This window comes from Hippopotamus amphibius, chromosome 2, assembly GCF_030028045.1.
Source record: "Hippopotamus amphibius kiboko isolate mHipAmp2 chromosome 2, mHipAmp2.hap2, whole genome shotgun sequence".
NCBI lineage: Eukaryota > Metazoa > Chordata > Mammalia > Artiodactyla > Hippopotamidae > Hippopotamus > Hippopotamus amphibius.
The window spans coordinates 86,787,388-86,808,001 of NC_080187.1; the positions used below are offsets into that span (position 1 = coordinate 86,787,388).

Consider the following 20,614-nt stretch of genomic DNA (forward strand, 5'->3'; position numbering starts at 1 on the left):
AACCAGGGTTCATGGGGACATGGCAAAACGCTGATACTAACCTCTTATTCAGAATGTCCCAACAGGTAAGTTACTTTCATTTTTTTTTAAAGGAAATCTTGAATTGTTATGTGCACTTTTGTTTCTGGTATTTTCCTTTCTAAACATGTTTGAAATTTTGATCACTTCGTAGTTGGGCTCTGTTTTGTCATAACTGTGTTATTGGAACGTGCAGGGTTACTTCACGGCTTCCCTAAGGGCTCCTTAAAAGAAAAGGGGGGAAAGGATACTGAAGTAAAAGAAAGCAGAGGCATTTGTGGCAAAGTTTCACAGTCCAGCCAGGATCAGGGGAAGACGTCATTTATTTCTGTGTTTTCTGTTAAAAATTAAAACAACCCCCCCCCAAAAGCCCCCCCTGCCCCCCTACCGCCCCCCTGCCCCGGACATGTTATCCTTCTATCTGCATTAATCACTTCATCCAAGTGGCTGCTGTTTCGGAGCGGCTTTGCCAACCCCACAGCCATAAAACGTAGGGGCCCCTCGGCCGTGCCCGACAGACTTCCCGGGGCTGGAAGCAGCTCGACTCCCACCCGGCCCGGGAGAGGAAGCTGCGCGCGAGCCCGCTGGCAGCGCCGAGGGGCGCGGGCGGAGGCAGCGTGCGTGGCGGGCTGAGCCGCCGGCCGGTCCCTGTGCCTCCGCGCCGCCGCCGCCGCCTCCGCGCTCGCCCTGCGCTCCCGCCGCGCCCGCTCGGCTCCCGCCCGCCCGCCAGCCCGCCGCGGCCGGCGCACTCACACTCGGGCAGCCTCGGCGTCCTCCCCAGAGCGGTCCTCGGGCCGGCCGGCCGGCCGCGCCGCCGCTGGCTCTGCGGGGAGAGCCGACGTGTCCGCGCGAGGCCGCCGGCGACTGCTCATTAATCAGCGGCGCCCGCGGCTCGTACCACGTACCGTGCGCTCGGTGGTACCAACGCGCCCCGCGCGCCGGCTCCTCTTGCACAATCGCTGGCTCTGCGGCTCCGAGGGGGAGCGAGGGGGAGAGGAAGCGAAGGGAAACAACCCAGAAACTTTCATCTTGGACTGTGCTCAAGCGAGGGAGGGAAGTTCCCTGGTGCCTCCCTCCCAGACACGTCTTGCTTTTCAAAAGCCTCCATCAGACCCACACAAAGCAAGAGTTAGTCTGATATTACCCTCCGCACAGCACGAAAGTATTACTGACGAATACACTGGGATTTTAAGGAGATGGAGGGTGTTAGGAAATGGGTATTGCTGCACTCACTTAAAAAAAATACTGCATCTGCTTTCTTTTTTAAAAACTTATTTTGTTTGTAGGAGTTCACGAGAACTACATACTTTATTGAGTTAATTCGATTTTTAAAGTATTGGTAACGAAGGAAAGAAAACAGTTTGCCAGGCTAGAGACTACCACAAGTTTAGAAATACATCTGCGGAAGATAGTGCAGACAGCCAGGGCTTTGTAGTATTTAGCTAGCAAACAGTTTGTATCACACAGTTGTAGATAGGATAAATGTATTTGAATAAGGTGTATTTTGACATATCCTGTAGAGGGACCCTGATTACTGCTGATACAGTAAGCTGGGATTTAAATGCAGTCAACACAAACCCAATAAACAACTCTTTATGTGCAATTTCCCATTCTTGCAAATGAAAAAGTTCATTTCCTCCCAGAGATACTCCTTGGTCTTGCCTAGTGCTTTGAGAGGTGTGTTTCTGAGGCACATCCCTGCCTGGGTGGCTCTCTTCGTGGTTGGAACACAGAGTGTGTTTTCACTGACCTTAGGACCAAATAACTTGTTCTGCACTTTAAAAATTAGATGTCATCTTCAGGGTTTTTCTTGAGTTAGTGGAGGTCGTGTGTGTGTGTGTGTGTGTGTGTGTGTGTGTGTGTGTGTGTGTGTGTGTGTGTTTTGAAAGGAAAGATTGGTTTAGGTCTCCCTCTAGCTAGAAAAGAGTTAATAAAACCAGATAGAGAGAATGATCAATTGATAAATGGCTATTGAACCACATAGATGGTGTTAGATTGCTTCTTTGGCACTAGCCCATTTCCAAGTAGATTTGAATCTAAGGAGACTTTAAGTCTTGGAAAACATTTTAGCTAAAAAACAGAAGTAAATTATATAAATGATGGATCAAAATTAGGGGAAAAATTTGAAATCGCTCAGAGAGAAACTTGAACAGCTAAGCCATTATGATGTCTTTGATCCAGCTGTTTCACCCTGTGGGTGTGTAAAAATCTTGTGTGTGTGTCCCTATGTGTATGTGTGTGTGAAAGCGAAAATCAGTGACTGTGTGAAAAGAGTAGAAATATAGGGAAGTAATTTATGCATTATGGATGCTGTATGAAACTATATAGTATTAATTATACTCTTTACTAAACAGAATAGTACAAGAAAGGGAGAAAATCACAATTTTAAAAAGTGTAGTGATGTCGCTTCATTTTATGGGGTTTTTTTTTTTTTTTTTTGGCTTTGATGTGGTTGGCTACTCCCCCCCCACCCTCTTTTTTCTCCTGTTATAGTTATTCAATGCTTACCTCTTCTGCATGTTTGGAAAGCATGTAAAAGAGGGTATGCGTTTACATGGTTTTTTTTTCTCTCCTTCAGGATGACATTTTAGTTTGTATAAATATTGTTTAAACTTAAATTGAAACTATGTGTAAATCTAAAAATATATGTGCTGTACATGTTTAATATGTTTATCTTCCTGACCTATAGTTCATCAGCAGTGCTGATTTCTGTGTGTGTGTGTGTATGTGTGTGTGTGTGTGTATGTGCCAGTGCAAGGAAGACACTTTTCTTGAAAAGATCTCTCTCGAAGCCAACAGTTTCAAGGAATACTAGTCTCAGTATACACATTAAGCCAGCTTTTGTCTTATTATAGGTAAAAGTTTGTCCAGTTTAATCAGATCTGCAGAATTTTACATTTCTAAGGTATAGAGATGTTTTTTCTATATTATGATTATTTTAATTTCTAAGAAAAAAAATGACAGCTCATGAAATGAATGCAATAAGGGCATATTTTTTATTTCAAAGTTTTCTGTAATAGGATAAAAACTGTAAGATTTACCTGATCATTTCTTTAAATATTAGAAAAGACTGACTAGCAGTTTTCAAAACTGAGTCACAGAGAATTCACCATCCATATTATTTAACTACAGCAAAATTTAGAGTGGGAAATAGCTCATGAATACTGAAATTTAATGTTCTAGGGTTGTATCTTCTATGGGTAATTTAGGAAGTAGGGATATAAAAATCTTTGTCTTTTGTTTTGTGTGAGCAAAGTTAGGTCTGCTTATATGTAAATCTTTCAGTCTGTCTAATTCTAACAAAAAGATACCACAATCTGAAGCCAATTTAGATTTGGTGGAACTAAGTCTGTTCCCCTAAAGTTCGAGATATGACAATGACTGCATTTTCCTGCCTCTCTACATTTTTCTCCCATATTTGAGTATGATTTTTTTCAAAAGGGATAATATTTTTCCATATACAGACCAATATTTGGTGACCTTAAAGGGCATGACTCTTGGCGTTTGTGAAGGGAGTTCTTCTTTGGGTCACTTTGATCAGTGACAGGTCGAGAATAACCAGAAAGCCTTTGCTCATCTTCTCTGTCCATCTCCTAGAGTCCAGAATGTTATTTTGCCCATTTTAACCTCATGAAGTATTGTTAAAAGCAGAAAATCAGGCCTGCTTTTGGAAGTTGTTGTCGTTGTTGTTTTAATCAGGCTTTATATGGTGACTTTTCTATTTGTGTAAATATTTTGTGCATGTGAGAGAACAGAAAATAAAATTCTTTGTAGCTACCTCAAGGGATGCAGTAGTCTAATATATTTTGAAATCTTTTCAGAAATGAAACCATAGCAGGTAAAGGGCCAGAGCCCACACTTGACACATTACTAGAGGCATTTACCATTTATTCTTAGTGAGGTATATTTAACCTGTTTCAGATAAAATGTGGATCCCTTGGTAAGGTCTCTCTTCAGACACGCGTGAGATGCTAGGTTAGGATTATGAATGACTCTGCACCATTATGTAGTAATTTAGGATTCACCCGATGCTGTAACAAAATGAACAACGTAATTTCATTGTGAAACCGTGTCTGGTTAAAGAACAACTGTCTGACATTCTCCTACAGTTGCTTTATTTAACTTCATGCAAATATTATTAGTAGTGACATTTTTCTATTGTGCATTAGATTCTCTCATTAGCATGATGTGTTAGTTATCACCAGAGAAATCATTTCCTAGGTAGGTGAGGGGCAAACCAAGAAAGCTAAAAATTAAATCAGTGATTTACATTAATACCAGAGCGTCTGCTCACCAGAGATAGGACAGACTCAAGCAAACTTTCTCACTAATATAAAATCTAGCTCATTTCAGAGAAATGATAAATAAAATATATTGTCAGAAACATATAATAACATTGCTGGAATCCATTTAAAAGCAGGTTCGATATGAATTTTTCTCCCAGTAGTCTTTTAGTTCTTTCTATTCATATAGGCAAGCGTAGTTTCCGTTGGTTAAATCTATATTTTCAAGTGGAAGTGGTGGTTTTGTCTGACTTCCTACCTGCCCCCCACCCTCAGATAATTTGAATGTTTATTCACTAACAGTTTAAAAGGCACATGGACAGGGTTTCTTACAAGTCAGATGCCGAATTGTATATCGTGGTTTTATTCTTCTTTTTAGTTTGTACAATACATTTTTACTCTAAACTCTATCCCACTCGTGCAGCCATCCTGTCCCTTTTAAAAGAGGATGTATATTCTTATTTAACCAGAACCCTGAGTAAAGCAGTTGATAGTTAATGGTCTTTGAAAATGACTTTCACTGCCAGGCATCATCCATCCCTAGGTTTCTGCACTTTTCCTCCTCCCTTTTTACTCCCCTTCTTACAGTCAGTGTATTTTAGTAATCACGTCTTACTAAAAAAGGATTAAATTGACCAAACTTATGGTCTTGATGTGAAAATAAATATTTATATTATATTAGGAGGCATGTGATTTCAGCCTGTTGAATTCATAGGCTGCTACCTCCAATTTAGTTCCCCTCTCTAATTTGAGTGATAATGTTTTATTTTGAAGTCTTAACTGTAGACATATATTCAAATATAATTCTTATCATCCATTCTTATAATGCAACACAAATAGGAATATTTGGATAATTGTTAAAATACAAAGTGTAGTATAGAGACAGGTGCCTGTGTCCTGGCCTATACTTTTTAAGGCTATGTATGACATGCAGGCTTCACTTAACAGCTGCTGTCTAATTTGCAATGCAAGGGGAAAGTAGTAGGCCTTATATATGGTGTTTATATACATGTTAAAGAAAATCATTCACAAACATGTTCTCAGATGTGTATTTGATATATATTGTTATATAATAAAAATCTGTGCACAGATTTCAAGTTTATTTTCAACCATGATACTTTGAACATAGTAGGTGATCATATTGAAATTATTTTTCTCATGTTTCTGTCATCTGCAAACTGGGACTGTCTATGTGTGTAATTTGTAAAAGCCTTTTACTAAGGTAAGTCAAGTAACCACAGTCGAAAAATAAATCCCTGAAGGTGCAGCTATCTTATCTCTCTAATTGTAAGTATTTTTTTTATAATTATATTTACGAGTGTATCTTCACATTCACTGATAAATCCTATTATTCATGCGTGGCTTTATGGAAATCTGATTAATGGAGTGACAGGACAGATTTGGGCTCCCACAGCAGCACATCCTCCCACTCTTGTGTCAGGGTTAAGAGCCGCGGCAAATCCTCCCTAACGAATTAGATGCTGAGTAAGGCATCTCAGAGAAGTTGGGGCAAAAGTAAATGGGTCACAGCCAAAGCAGGACTGCAAGGACTCCAGTGATAGTGAAAGCATTCAAGTTTGCCAGGTCGTTGTGACACAGGGAGCTGATTCCAAAGGAACGGGCTGTTACAGATAGTGAGCTGGCGTCATACACTTCAACGAAAAACAAAAATTCTAGTGCTTCTCTCTTTCCACCTTATATGTATGACAAACACTTAAAGAAAGTTAGATTGGGCACCTGTCTTTATCAGTCTGCAAAGCTTTCGAGAGGACGTTCCCTGTAAGCATGAATAGCTAATGACTGTACAGCTGAAGAAGTATTTCTGAACTTGGGATGCTTGATTAGAAAATACACACACACGCACACACGTATGTATGAAAAGGAATGAGACAAGAAACTGGAATTTGCTTTTAGCTTGTGTCCACAATTTGAATGTTAATATTGGAATTGAACTAGGAGTTAACTCCTTTTTTCCCACGGAATATTGTCAGGGAACTTCGTGGCAGCAGGGAGAAGAGAGTGAATCGTGGGGTAACTTTTTCAGTGAAAGAAATTTTTTCTGGGACTCCCTGCGTGTTACTGTCCAAAGAACAGGGAATATAATGGTTCCAAGATTTCCTTTCACTTGAGTTTAGGAGCCTGGTCTGTTCTGTGTGTGGAATGAATTCTTCCCCGTGTGAAAATCCTCTCACCCCTCTTGTGGTGTGTTGTTGCCGCTTCACAGCCGCCCTTTTCCAGGCCTTGGTCCGAGAGAAGATGGTTTGGGGATAACAGGAAATGATTGATCTCACCCCTGTCTGCCAAAGCTGATGCCATTTTTATTTCCCGAAAAGCAGCTGGCTTCCACATTTTGCTTGGTGAGCCTCATCTACTTCAGGACCAGGGAGAGGAGGAGGAAGGGAGTCAAAGGCCCTTTCAAGGAACTTGGACATCTATTTTTAAGCTTTAGAGAAATAAAGGAAAAGAGGCATAATTCAGGCATAGCAGCCTTTCTATCCTGACATACAAGCAAGACGTTGTATAGAAGAGGGAGTTTTTTCCTATAAGATACAATTGTAAACAGGCACGAAAAATAAGATGAAAAAACTTTCTGAGCAACTCAAGCTCCAGGAAGTTTTAATATGTGCAGATGACATCCAGAAAATGATGCCTGGAGCGGTGACATCCGAGGTACCTCCATCTCCTCACTGAGCATGACCTGTACTGCCTTCTCCCTCCCCAGGTTTAAAAGAAAGTTTAGAGACTAGGAAAAATAAAAGTATTGATTCTTTTTTAATTTGTACATTCCCTGTAGGAAGCCTAGCAAATTTCATAGTGTACATTCAAACCCTAAGGTGAAAAATTTATGACTAGAGTTCATTTGGGTGAGGGTTGGTGTGAGGTGTCGTTCTGTTCAAACACTCTGGGTAGCATTTCATGCCACAGAGTCAGATCAGGAGGAGAGAGGAAGAGCTGTATCATTTCTTCATTCACAGAACCTTCCTTAATGGAAATGCTTGTGGAAAAACATTGCATTACTCACTGGCTAACGTAGAAATCGAATTCTCAGCTTATTAATCATCATTCCAATTAAAAAAAAGAATTATCCTTTAACAACAAAATAATATCCTTTTGTTTTTCTTTAATTAAGGCCATCAGTTTTTCATTTCTCTCTGTTAAGAAAATGAAAATAATCTTGAACAGTAGGAAGTTACTCATTGTAACACGGATTCTCTTGAGCATATCTGACATCTTATTTACTTAGTATTTTTGGACTGCAGTGCGATTTTGCTACTGTCTTTAGGGTTTGTGTGTTGTTGAGGAGAGTGCTTTAAATCTCATTTCTGTTTGGTTGGCAGCCATTTACTTAATGACCTAAATTCATGGGTAGGCTGTTCTTTCTTCCTATTTCCCATAGACCTAATTCCTTTCTCACTTTATTCTCCTTTCCCTGCTTTTTTCTTTTTCTGGATTTCTCCTTACTTTCACCGCCTCTATTTGCCCTAATATAAAGGAATTAAAAGGCACCTTCTTGCCAATATATCACTCTGGCAGAGGGATGGGAAAGAGGTGCCACCCTCAGATGTGGTTCTCAGCGTGGAGGTGCTGACAGGAGGACTGTCCCGAGTTCTGCTCTGTAAGGGTTCTTTAAGTCTGGGCGTGATAAAAACGTGTAAGCAGGGGCCCAGGCTTATCATTCAAAGGCGCTGAAAGGCAGTTCAATTGGATCCTTTGCCGTGTAAGAAAGTACTTAGCTGAAAAGAGATTTTGCGTTTCTCTTTTTCTTGTTTTTTTAAGTAATTCTTGGCTATATCATTTTGTGCAGTTAGACTTACATCTGAGCATTTTGTTAGAAGGAAAACATGTAAAGTTTTCCATCAGTAGATTGAAGGTATGACTCTGAGACAAACTGCAGTTAATAAGAGTTAACTGAAACGTTTAAAAAAAAGGAACCGAAGTCGTGGCAGGGCTGATATTAATGGATGACGTTATAAATTGAAATTGAAAACATGCAGTGTACATAACACAATGAGGAGGATTCACTACTGTTTTGTATTTAATAAATTTTAACTCATTGGCCTACACAGCTGAGAGACTTAAAATGGACGAGATTAGAAAATATTATTCTACACGGGAAAGACACAGCTTCCAGTCCTGGACCCGCTGTGCTTTTGTGTGACTGTCATGAATTTTTCAACTTTATTAAGGTGCCTTTTAGTGGCTATTTGTTCTCTAGACAGTTCTTTGGGACTCATACTTGATGATCAGAGTACCTGAACTGGGAGTCTAAAAAGAAAGATTTCAGGATAATGAACCTTTTACATGCCAAAAATAATTACTTTCAGCTGGCTTAACATAATAAGATTAATATTAAAATGAGACCCTCCATCACTAGGGTTTTAAAAATGTTTATTTTTTTCTTCCTTTAAAATTTAAGCAAGAAAGATTCCATTGACTTATTAAATCATTAAGATGGCTATTTGGGGCACCTAATCAGGCATAGGTAAAGAAAGCTGCCCACTCCTGTGCCCTCTGCCAGTGCTGGAGGGCAGTGGACGTGACTTGGGAGGCCACGCGCAAGAAATGGGACAGTAATTATACACTGAGCATACTCATGAAGTCACCCGCTTGTCAACATCACGTCAGAACCAAACTCAAGGGTCCAGGTAGGTTATCTGTGGCTCTATCTAACATTGCTTTTCTTTTATTCTTTCTTCTTTCGGTATAAATATTAGAGTCCCAGAAAGAATCTAAACCACAGCCCTGCTCTAGACTTTGTGGAAAGACTGACTTACTGTCTTGCTATGGAAAAAATTTAAAACCCCACGTTGTCATGTGGCAGTGCCTTTGTATGTGGTGCACAGACAGGCAGGAAGTGTACACCTGTCCTTTGGTTGGTTGTAGGAATTAAGTGATTCATTTCTAGGTTTGTTCCTCATTTGTTAGTGGCTGCCTCAGATGCAGTGAGTGTATGGATGGCTCACCCTAAAAAGGAATTCCCCATCTTAGGAATGTCATTTTACCGATTGCTTACTTTTTGCTCCTTGAGGGTGGCTTTTTGGGGAAGGTCAGTGTTATTCACTGGGAAATAGCTTGATTGATTCTTACTTTGTGAATTGCTGTTTTCAACCAGTGAAAAACTACAGCTATCCTCAGATGAGTTAGAATTAAACTGAGATGGAGATACCAAGATTAGACTCTGACTCAAACTTCAGACGTCTCTTCATTTCCCTTCCCAACCACTTCTTTTTTGTTTTCTTGGACAACTTTGGAAATTAACCACAGGACTGAATAAATCTTAAAATATGTTACCAATCCTATTGTCTGTTAAATGGAGTTCATTGTGAAAAAGAAATTTTCCATTTTGATGCTTTTTTTTTTTTTGACGTTTATTATAAATGAAGTAGGAAGGGATGGAAAGAGAAGTCGAACATCTGGGAGAGCTTGTTTCAGTAGCCAGCCTGGGAGCCCGAACCCTGGCTTCATACAGGTGAGATGTGTTATGGGAATAAAGGCCTTGTGCATTTAATGAACCCCGCCTGCCTGTCAGCTTGGTTTTTCATGCATCATTGTTGTTCAAATAAGAAAAAGAGAGTGTTCACAGCCTGTGGTGAGATTAGAGTAATGAAAATGAAGTGTTAATCTGTCGATAGCAAGCACATCTCATATACTGCTTCCTGGGCCACATTCATGCATGTATAATATATTCCAGGTTTTCTTATGACCAGAGAAGCTTGGATGCTTGTTATATTAAAAACACCCTTTTGGTTAAAATGAGAAGTTGGTAATTTTTACTTATGCAAATAGTTATTTTTAATAATTTCTTTGTAAACCAACTGCTGCCTGCCTTCTGGGTGTGCTAGTGACCAGTTCCTTATGTGCCAGGATGCCTGTACTTTTGGTCTTTCTCTCTCTCTTTTTTCTTTAACAAATGCAGAATGTTGAAATGAGCCTCAGTATAAGCCTAGTTTGAGATACCCTTTCCTAGAAATCAGTGGTTTGTAGAAAGAAGTAAATGTAATACCTTCATCCCCATAGAATACAGATTAAATAATCTTAAACATTATCTCATGCTTTATTTTCTATCTTAACACAATAAAGTGCAAACAAAAATAACCAAATTAGGAGTCTTCTAGAACTGCTTTGTGTATTTGCAATCAGCTGCCATGATGTGAACCTGAGGAGAAAATTTTAAAACTTTGGTCATCGTGGATGGGAATTAACTGTGTTTTTTCCATAAAACTCCCTTATTCAGTAGATAAATCAACACGAATGTAATGAATTATATCAATACTTTTCCCAGAACTCTTGTTTAAATTTTTGTTTTTTATTTACCATTTTACTCATTAGTCATTTGAGAAATTTAAAAATTTTTTCTAAAGCCATACTCTTAGAGAAGAAAGAGAAGTTTTGTCTTAGATTATACCACTATGTTTTAAAGAAAATATGTGAACATTTATGTGCGTGCTATTCCATGGGGTCATCTCTTTAAGAAGCACCTTAAGAGATGGTTTCAAAAGAGGTGTAAAAGGGGGGGGGGGTAAGTTAATAATTGAGTTCCAGGTGTCTGCTTCTAATTGCTCAAATTTCAAGCATACTGTATATTAAGGAGAAATGTTTCCCAGAAGGAATATATGACATTGTTGTTGATCTATCAGGCGTAATTCTTTATTTATGGAGCTCATACTTACGGCATGTTCTCTTTTCCTGTTTAACTGGGTGTTAAGGAATGCAGTATGATCATTATGATTTTGTGCACTGTTTACTTAAAGTTGTTCAAGGTGTTAAGAATCAAGAGATTTGGGGGATTAAAGTCTGATTGTGAAGTAAATTTGGCATGTGTTCAAGGGTTACTTTCTTAAGGTGAGAATGGAAGAAAAATGCTTCTCTCTTAGGTAGGAGACACCTAATTAAAAAATAATCTTTCAAGAATGTGGGCCAACAATGAAACATAATCTGCAAACACTCTACTAAAATTGATTGATATTTTTATTCTTTTTAATAAATTGGAATATGGCTGGTCATAGCATATTTAGTGCATTCTGAACCATAGTACATCAGAGGTAGCCTGTTGATATCCTTGGGTGAAGCGAAAAGCTACTTTCCTCTGCTAAATAGGGTATTTCTAATTTGTAAAATCTATTAATAGACAGAAGAACTGTATTGTTGTGCTTGATTGGAAATAGTGAAATAGAGAATATTTTCTCCTTGCACTTGCTTCCAGTTAAGAAAAAAAGCAAATAGAAGTACATGGTAACTTTGTCATAGACATCTGCTTTTAGGTAATAATCATTTTTAAAGAAATATACCATGACTTTTGGGGTCATTTGAACCTGCAGTAATGTCTATTTAATATAAGTATAAATGTCAGATTGTGGCATACATGTGGAGCCAGTAAAGATGAGTATTTTCTATGATAATGTTCATACATCCTAAAAGTTGACTTTTAAAATTTACCTTGAAGATGTATTCTATTTTCATATTAGGGTCAGTTTTCACTTAAGTACATGATCGCTCTTGAAAGGCAGTGCAGAAGTGTTAACATGTGAAGGAACAAAATGGATGTAGATCTGAGTAATAGTTTGACCTGAGCATCTTTTCTGGGCTGCAGAGAAGAATGTGGTTGATTGAAAACTAGTGTAAACGTCTTGCTGAACCACTGTGTAAGACGAGATCATCAGTTTTGGATTTGCTTTACATTTTTTTTTAATTATGAAAAGGAGTTTTCTTTGCACTTAATAGTTCATTGAACAGCTATATTTTGAAGTAAAATCTACCCACTGTCTTACTTTGTATAAGCCCATGAAATAAGAAAGAGAAGATACCCTTCTCTTTTTCTTCCACAAACTCTGTAAACCCTCTTTGGTGTAGTATGGCATTTTACAGATCAGGGATTGCCCAAAAGGGCCATGAGGAAGTAAAGTGAACAAAGCAAGAGGAGTGAATCTGATGGGGACCAGAAGGCCCTTGTGTCAACCACAGTGAGGTAGCAGCTCCCCATCTCTAGCCAGCTGTTGCCAGGGGGGAATGCAGGCCCAGTGTTGTTCTCGCTCTTTTATTTTTTAGTGGGAAGTCAGAAATCCAGATTTTTATGTGGAATCTCCTGATTTTTAAATCTTGGCGACCTTTTCAAATGTTTTTAAAAGTGTGTGGTCCAAACAAAACTCATCTGTAGGCTATATTCAGCCTACTGGCTGCCAGAGAGAAACCTCTGTTTTAGATAATATTTTAATGGATGAAGATAATAGTTTCATTGCATGTAAGCATTCATCTTGGGAATTCCCCACTGGGATGAACCAAATTTTTCTTTTTTTTTTCACAATTAAAAAAAAGTTCAGTAAATATGTATTTCTGGTGCTGATAGTTTTGATGTATAGCTTTTCTTATGACCCACATGTAAAGAAAAATCAAGCATGAGCAAAACAAAAAATTGTCAAAGGCTTTTAATAAAGGCAGAAAAGAATTTTAGAATTCTAGGGAAGGAAGGGGAGATTTCTAAATTTGGAAAAGAATCCCATGATTTGTGTCAGTCACTGATGTATAGATGAAAAGCTGAATTCAACTATAAAGGGCTTTTCATCTCACCTTTAAGCAGTGGATTCTTGGCCCTGAATCTTTGTGGGATTGTAATAATTTACCATGCAATTGATTATGATGTCACAGGGAGGAGATGGACCACAAGGGGAAAACTTCCCTGTGATAATTCGTTCAAGGCCAATATTGTATACGAACTTCAAGAAAACATTATTTATATTGTATAAGATGAGGTTTTCAATGTCTATCTAAATTTTTTGAAGGGGCTCTTTAAGAGAAATAATCTGTTCATAATTGAAATTCTCTAGGCAAATCAGATATCAACATTTTCAGCAGAACAGGTAATTAATTGGTTTGAATTTCAAATTGAAGGTCATCCTGTTACTGATTTTCGTGGGAACAGGAAACAAGAACATCTTGTTAAAATGATCTGTGAACGTGGCCTCGGTGTGCCTAGGTTCTGTCTAGGGTCTTGTTGAACAGCATCACTGGACAGTGTCAGGCACCAATCAGACACCAATCAGAAGGGAGTCATCTCTGATGTAAACATAACAAGCTGTTGGTTTACTTCCAAAACAGCAGAGAAGAGCTGAGCTGGAGGCAAGACCAGAGAGTAACGGTATTTTTTTTTTTTTTAATATATAGTAAGTCAGGTATTTCAACTCAAGTGTCTGGTGCAGCTTGTTACAAAGCATCTGTGCATGTGTCACAATAACGTGGGTATGCCATGTTCAAGAAGTTCAGCATCAACACAGCTGTGACTTAACCACTTTCAGAAACCTTTCAACTGGGAATTAGATAAAATATCTTTAATACAGAGGAGGGAAGCACTGCAGAAGAGAGGGTGGTGAAGAGTGGAGGATAAAAGAATATACCCCTTTAGATGCTCTTCATTTTTATAAAATAACATTTGTGCCTTGTATTTGAGAAATAGTTTTATTGTCCCATGTGCTAGGCTATTTTAAAGCAGACGTTTCTCTCTCCACTGTGTTTATACTTCTTGCGAATGGTGTCATGTGAGGGTCATGTGAACTAGGTGGGTGGCAAACATGATGCCTTTCTAAACCAGAATAAGTATTTTAATTTGAGCTATGCTAAACAAGTTAGAAATTTAATGCAGCTTCTTCTTAGGGTTCAAAGTAAAATTCTTAATAAAAAAGGGGAGGGGTGGAGCCTTCCGTTTTAAATACCCTGGAGCTGTTCATGCAGTTATTTCCAGGTTGACTCCATTTTGTGTAGGCATGACAGTGGCACCAAGCATCCACATTAAGCCTGAACATTCCACAGAGCCATTTCAAGTCTATGATGAGCTTCAAAGCCTGCTCATCCCTAAGAGAATGTCAAGTTTAAGCATGTCACTTCACCATAGTTACAGTTCACTTTCTTGAATCAAGAAGTACCTTTCTTGAGTCAAAAAGGCTGATTTTCCTGTAGGTGATCTACTGTCCAGGGCAGTCATCTTTCTGATTGATTGTTGCCCTCTTGAATTGTCAATCCGTCCTGTTAGCAGTGGTTGGAAAGTACCCCAAACAAGGCAGAACTCCTCACAGTTTGTTTGAAAGCTCTGAGATCATGTCAACATTCTTTTTCAGCGTATTCCTAGAGCTTATGTCATTGATCCTGTTTTACCAGTTCCCGGTTGGAATTTCATTACAGTTTTTAGATATGTAGGGGAGGGTGGGGAAAGATGCTGATGCTGTCCTAATGCTTGGGAGTCTTTACACCACCGAAGGCTGGTGCTTTGGGGAAGAACGTGGGGGCTGCTCAGCCTGATCCCATGGAGCTCAACTTCTGTTAGGGAGAGGAATCCCCCATCTCTTGAATGTAAAATGCCTACCCTTCTGGAGGCTCCTGGTCTTTAGTTCCTACCTCAGTTAATAAACTACCCCTGTCTGTACTGTGCATCTCAGAGAAGGAACTTGATGGACTAGTCAGCGTTGCAAAGGTCACCCTAAAGCTGTTGGCAGCATACACTGCCCTTTCTTGCTCAGCGATTATAATGCTACCTTAGCAGTTAACCGCATGTATTCCACTGAGCTGCTTTTCCAGGATACCAGATTATCTGTTATTTCTTTTAAACACCTGATAGAATGCCCAGTCACAAGCTGTCTCAAGTATATTTTCAAAAGACATCTTAAGGATACTTGAAATATCAGTGCTTTGGCTACCAGAGGGATAATATAAGCAGAGTGGGTGTCCACTGCATTGTTTTGCTTCAGTGAAAATACTTCTAAATTATTCTCACCTTTTAAAGTTTTCATGTTATCCTTAATGATAATGTTCCAACAAATTAAAAGATCGAAGGTGTTCCAAAAAGTTTCCTTATGTTACAGCTTGTCTTCTGTCGGTGTAGCAGTATTTAAAATCATGTGTTGAATTGACTCTTTTTTAAGAAAAACCCTGTAAAACTTCCATTTCCTTTCATGTTATTTCCTACGAATATAAAATGTGGAAAGAGCTTTTTTTGGTTTTAGGTTATAACTTTAGCAGAGTACAAAAGTGGATTTCACCATATTTTTGTGTATTCAGATTTACTTCACAATTTTCTTACTGAAATATTACTTAAATTGTATTTAGAATTATGAGGAATAACTAATAAATGATAAAGCTACTTATTTGAGGCAGGGGAACTGTATTTGAGTTTTGTATTTTTCATGCTTACATTGATTTTGTGGCTCCAGTACGATCTTGATATATTGAATACTTTCTGGTGCACAGGTAGTGTCTTTGCCTTTGATCCCAAGTGCTGAGGTGTGAGTAACTAATTATTTCACTTGATGCATGTACTTTGTACTAACTACTTTTGCAGATGTGTGATTTTCCACATATTCTTTCCTCCTTCAGTTCTGTTTGGTCCTAATCAGATTGGTTAAGCAGTTTAGGCATTTAAAATTACTTCCTCCTTGGTTTCAGAATGAGTAAGTGACGACTCAGAGAGATCCCTTCAGTTTACCTTTTATTATCTTTGAACAGAGCAAATTCTATCCTAGCTTCCTTTCAGTTGTTTCTTACTGAGCTAGATAAGCACATCTAAAGCAGACTATATTCCCTCTCTCTCCAAAAGAATAGAATGAAATCAGCGTTCCAATAGCTTTTGTTGCAAAAATTCAACAGTCAAAGGAACTAAACAAAATGGTTTAAAATAGAGTGATAAGCATTAAGTTCAGATGCTGAACAATATTTGAACACATAGTGACAGAGTTTTGTGTGGTAGGTTCTTTAGACCTAAACGTTTGTTGAAAAGACTCTTTTTCTTTAACCCAGAGGTATGTTTATCTTAGAATAATAATCATTTCATGCTGTTCATTTTTTTTTCTAGTTGACCCATTCTCCAGACCTTGAAAAAAAACTTTCTTAAGTGGATGTAAATTCCATTTTAATTAGACCAGTGCAATCTAATACTGCAACTAGCCAGGAATGGAAGAAACATGCTGGAAGTTAATACAACCCAAATCAAGCATAGCCAGATAATTCCCCTGCTCTCTGCAACAACCCCCTTCCCCACCTCCACAATTAAATGACCCTGTTGTTCTGGAGTTTCAACAAGACATTTAAGGTTCATTTAAAAAAATGATCATCCTTTACAGGATTCTTTGCTCTTGCATTTCTCTTTCTTTCTTTCCCTTGCCACACAGCTGTCACTGGTCTAGAAGAAAGACTGGGGGGAGGGGAAGAGGAGGAAGCCCTGTTGAAATCGTGTCACGTAGCACTAATTCATCTGCTCTCATTAGAGGGAGCGAGGGACAGCAGTGATGGCCAAGAGCTGCACTCCACACATGACACGCGAACAGTTTGGGGAATAGAAAATTGCTTTCTCAGGAAGCCCAGCCAATTAAGGACTTGACCATATTGAATGTCAAGTGTTAATTTAGGTTTTTCTTCATTTTCCCAGTAGTAATGCGGGTCCTGTGATGAGCAAATACATGTCAAGTAAAAGTTGATTGCATGAAGGACCCGGGTATTATATGTCACTGACAAGTCACAAATGTGCTGAAGTCTTTTAACCCCTTAGGTGAGTGTGGTGGGGGAGGGGAAGAGGAGAATGGGATTAATGTTACCATAATGATAAGAATAGATAGTTTACGTGGGGGTGGCATGGATGGGACAGGCAGTAATGGTAATTCATGCAAAAACCAGGAATAGGAACAGCTCCTACTCTCAGGGCATAGAGGCCCTTGAAACGCATACAGTATGAGTCTCTGCCATTGCAAATAGTATTCAGAGTATATATTCTGTCTCCTAAGATTATATGAAAAGGGAAAGTAATGTACTCTATGGTCTTAACCTAGGAAATTCCTTATTAATTATCTCCTTTGAAAGAAATAAAACATTCATTAAGTAATCACACTATTTTGGACATTTTAATCCTTTGGCTCAGTGCAGCTGTAAAATTTCTGGTTATTGTAATTTCAGTTTCTAATCAAATATTCATTTATAAAAATAGGCATTAATTCTGCATAATAGAAAAGATACAAAACATGAGATTGAAAGAATGTTTATTTTCCGTCAAGTTCCCTGGAAGGTGGTGTTTAGCCAATAGAAACAAGTAGAAGGTCTGTCATTGTCTTTCATGTCTTTGGGTGCCCATTCGTGGAAGGGAAGAAATGCAAGTGTCAGTGAGTGAGGTAACTTTGCGTTTTTTAAACTAAATGTTGCACCTTGCCCATCACGTATAGCATCTCATTTCCATTCATCAGCATTCATTTACATATGAATATCCCGAAAATAAGAGAATGTCTGTTTCTGTTGCAATTGTACTAGTGGCAATCAAAAATATCCCCACAGTTTACACTACTGCTGTGTGTAGTTTAAACAAAGTGTGACTCAGAGCAGTTTCAATCTGGTCATTTTTTTTTTTTCTTTATATGTAATAATCACTTTGCCTCTTCATATCTCTGAAGTTGTCACCTTAATTAAAACACTTTCTTGAAACTGACTCTTCTATTTATTCTATAGTTTTAACACACTTGCCTTTGTGTTGACAATGTTTGCACTGTGAAAACTTGAGTCTGATAACGCTTTAATTTTGGCAGCAAAAAATACTAAGGCTTTCTAGCTCTCAGGTTAGGAACTGTGCTATCATTATATTAAAAGTTGGCTAAATTTACATTAAGGAACAATTAGGGAACAATTGCAAGAACCTGATGTTTAATAAAACAGGTTTTTCTTAAGAAAGAAACATTAGGCTCTTGAATGCTGGGACGTAATATCTGTTCTTTAACATCTCCCCTCCCTGTCTCAAAACTAACCAAATAAAATAAGCTTAGCCCTCCTTTCCCTTCCTGTGTTGATAAGCTCTGTCTATGGGACTCTGGTGGCATTGCGAGAGGACCGTTTAATTACAATCCAATTGTCAGCAGCTTCTCTTCCGCTGGGTGTGCTGAGAGACTTGAGTAAGTTTCCGTAAAGTAAATTCTGACGATGGCAGCTCGGGGTTGCTGATTCAAGTTATTCCTTCTCCTCTGTGTCACTTTTGACGGATGGTACCTAATGCAATCAACCACAGGCCAAGAAAGCCTCTCCTTGGGTTGCGTTCCTAACTGGACCAGGAGTTCCCCTCCTCCCTTGGTCTCGCCTTCAGCTGCTCACTCCTTCCTGCCCCCGCCACCGACGCTTCAGCCCAAATAGGAGAGCGAGAAGAACCGCAGCCCTATCCTGGACAGGCTCTTCCGAAACCTCCATTTCCCAGTGGTGCAGCCAGAGCTGCCTCCCTTTGCGTGCCTTTTTGATAAATTTAAGAAGTCGAATCGCTGACACAGATAGATAATCCAAGTGTATAGGGCGAAGAGTTATAAATTAACACATTATTCCCTCTTAATGTGAAATACTTGAGAATGCATTTTCTCAGTCCCCTGACATCTACCCAGTGAGGGCTCGCATTGTACTTTTCAAGTGGCATTGATTTGTTAAAGCGCTGAATTAGCATCTCCGGCCAGCTGCTTGATCCACTGTTGTGTCGTGGGGCTCCGATACCTCCTCTCTCCCCAGCCATTCCTTGTTTCCCTGCAGTCTTCCCTTTCTTCTCCCTGCCTTTCCATTTTGCTCCTCCCCATCTCGTTCTGTCTCTCTCATCCCTTTCTTTCCTGTTGCTTGTGTTCCTTTCAGCCTGATTTCGTCCTGCTGCATCTCGTCCTTTTTCCTTCCTTCACTCTGTTATCAACACACTTCCTTTCCTGTCTCATGTTGTTGCCTCTGAGGGTTGCCCTCACTCAGGGTTAGAGTCTAATTGCCTGGGGTGGGGGGCACGACTAGGGGTGGTTGCTTTAGCAAATCCCATAGCGCCAAGTAGACTCTTGTTGAGAAAAATAGATAAATACATGCCTGTTTGTGCTCATCTTAATGGGAGTTGGTGAGAAACATCTCACCTATTTTGCTTTCTAGAAATTTAAAGGTAACTTACGGAACTTTAAATTTTGTATTTCTAAATGCCATTTAACACAGAAAAGTTTTCTTTTGGTTAAAGGAAAGTGAAAATCACTGATGGTTATCACAGATTTGATCATACACAGATTTTGATCATGTACCCGCCAAAATGTTTGTATTTCTGCAAAACTTTTGGATTTGTGCAACTGTATGCAGTTCAGTGAACTTACTGATAGAACTCCCTTTTCTAGCAGGTTGTGGATTGTTCTGATTCCACTTATTTGTATTGGTACAATTTCATATAAAAATATGACTTCCTCATGATGCGTCACTGTACCATAGCAGTATTAAGATTATAAAATTGGTTGACAATTTTTTATTTAGAAATAAGGGACGAGTTATTGCTTCTTCTTAGCTATATGTCTCTAAGTTCCAGAGGTCTTCGGAGCAGGCGCATCACAATTGAGAGGTTTAAGATGCTTCAATTGCATGATCACAGAGCTTTATTCTTTTATTTCTCTAGATATTGATCCAAGATACTTTGAGATCACTGTGTTGATTAATTTGATATGAGCAAAAAAGTGTGTCTGTCTGAACTTATACAGAAATTATCCTCTAATTTTAATCTCATTGCTTTAAGTGGTGCTGTCTGCAGTTTTACTAGGTTTCCTGCTAGTAACATAAAAATTGAAATTTGAATATACATTGGTAATAAGTCAGATTACTTGTAAAAAAAATCAAATGTCTTTATTGTTGAGCTTTATATAGGTTAAAATGACAGATTGATTTCAGCATTTACATTTTGAAATGGAATTATTTCACATAGGATTTGATAATCTTTGCTTCTCCATTGATTTCCCCCAGTCAAGTAAAATTCTTTTTTTTTTTAAATTAATTGCTGTCCTCCTAGCTAGAATTAGCATGGTTTGGCTAAGGTGAAGGGATTAGAATGACTCTTCCAAGCATGATAATGTCTGTTGAAAGGAAAGGGAAAAGAAAAAGTCTTTTAACTGAGGCTTAAGACTAATTCCAGCTACTAAGGAGACAAAAATTACGCTAAAGGAGACAATTTGGCTTTATTTTCTATGTGCATGTTAACCTGTGTAGCGATCATCATTTTGTATTTTAGAGTGTTCTCTTAGATGAAGTAAGATGTTCTTCAGTTGTTGCGGGAAGGGGGTGTGGCCTCATTCTAGGAGATTAAAGCTGGAACACCTTCTACCTTTTGCAGGGAGTATCACAGCTCACCTGGCTGTAGTTCAGGGTCAGGACCAGAAGGAGGGACTTGCTGCGTCTTAGAATGGCTTGTGAGCAGAGCAGAGAGGACAAATCAGAAGACAAAATAGTAGGGCAAGGTTGAAAGTGAAAGTGCCCCATATGAAAATAGTTAATGATCAGAAAAGGGAAAAAAAAATCAGAAAAATAGAAAAATCTGG

At 38.8% G+C, this 20,614-nt stretch overlaps 1 protein-coding gene across 7 annotated transcripts in view; it reads left to right on the top strand.

Annotated features, from left to right (window-relative positions):
• The window catches only part of BNC2 (basonuclin zinc finger protein 2), a 402,347-nt gene that overhangs the window by 124,582 nt on the left and 257,151 nt on the right, over positions 1–20,614 (top strand). For all 7 annotated transcript variants that reach the window (XM_057720988.1, XM_057720987.1, XM_057720985.1 and 4 more), the window contains one exon: positions 1–65. This exon is cut by the window's left edge and continues 136 nt beyond it. In XM_057720988.1, the coding sequence (XP_057576971.1) occupies positions 1–65 (65 nt within the window). The remainder of the gene's footprint in view (positions 66–20,614) is intronic.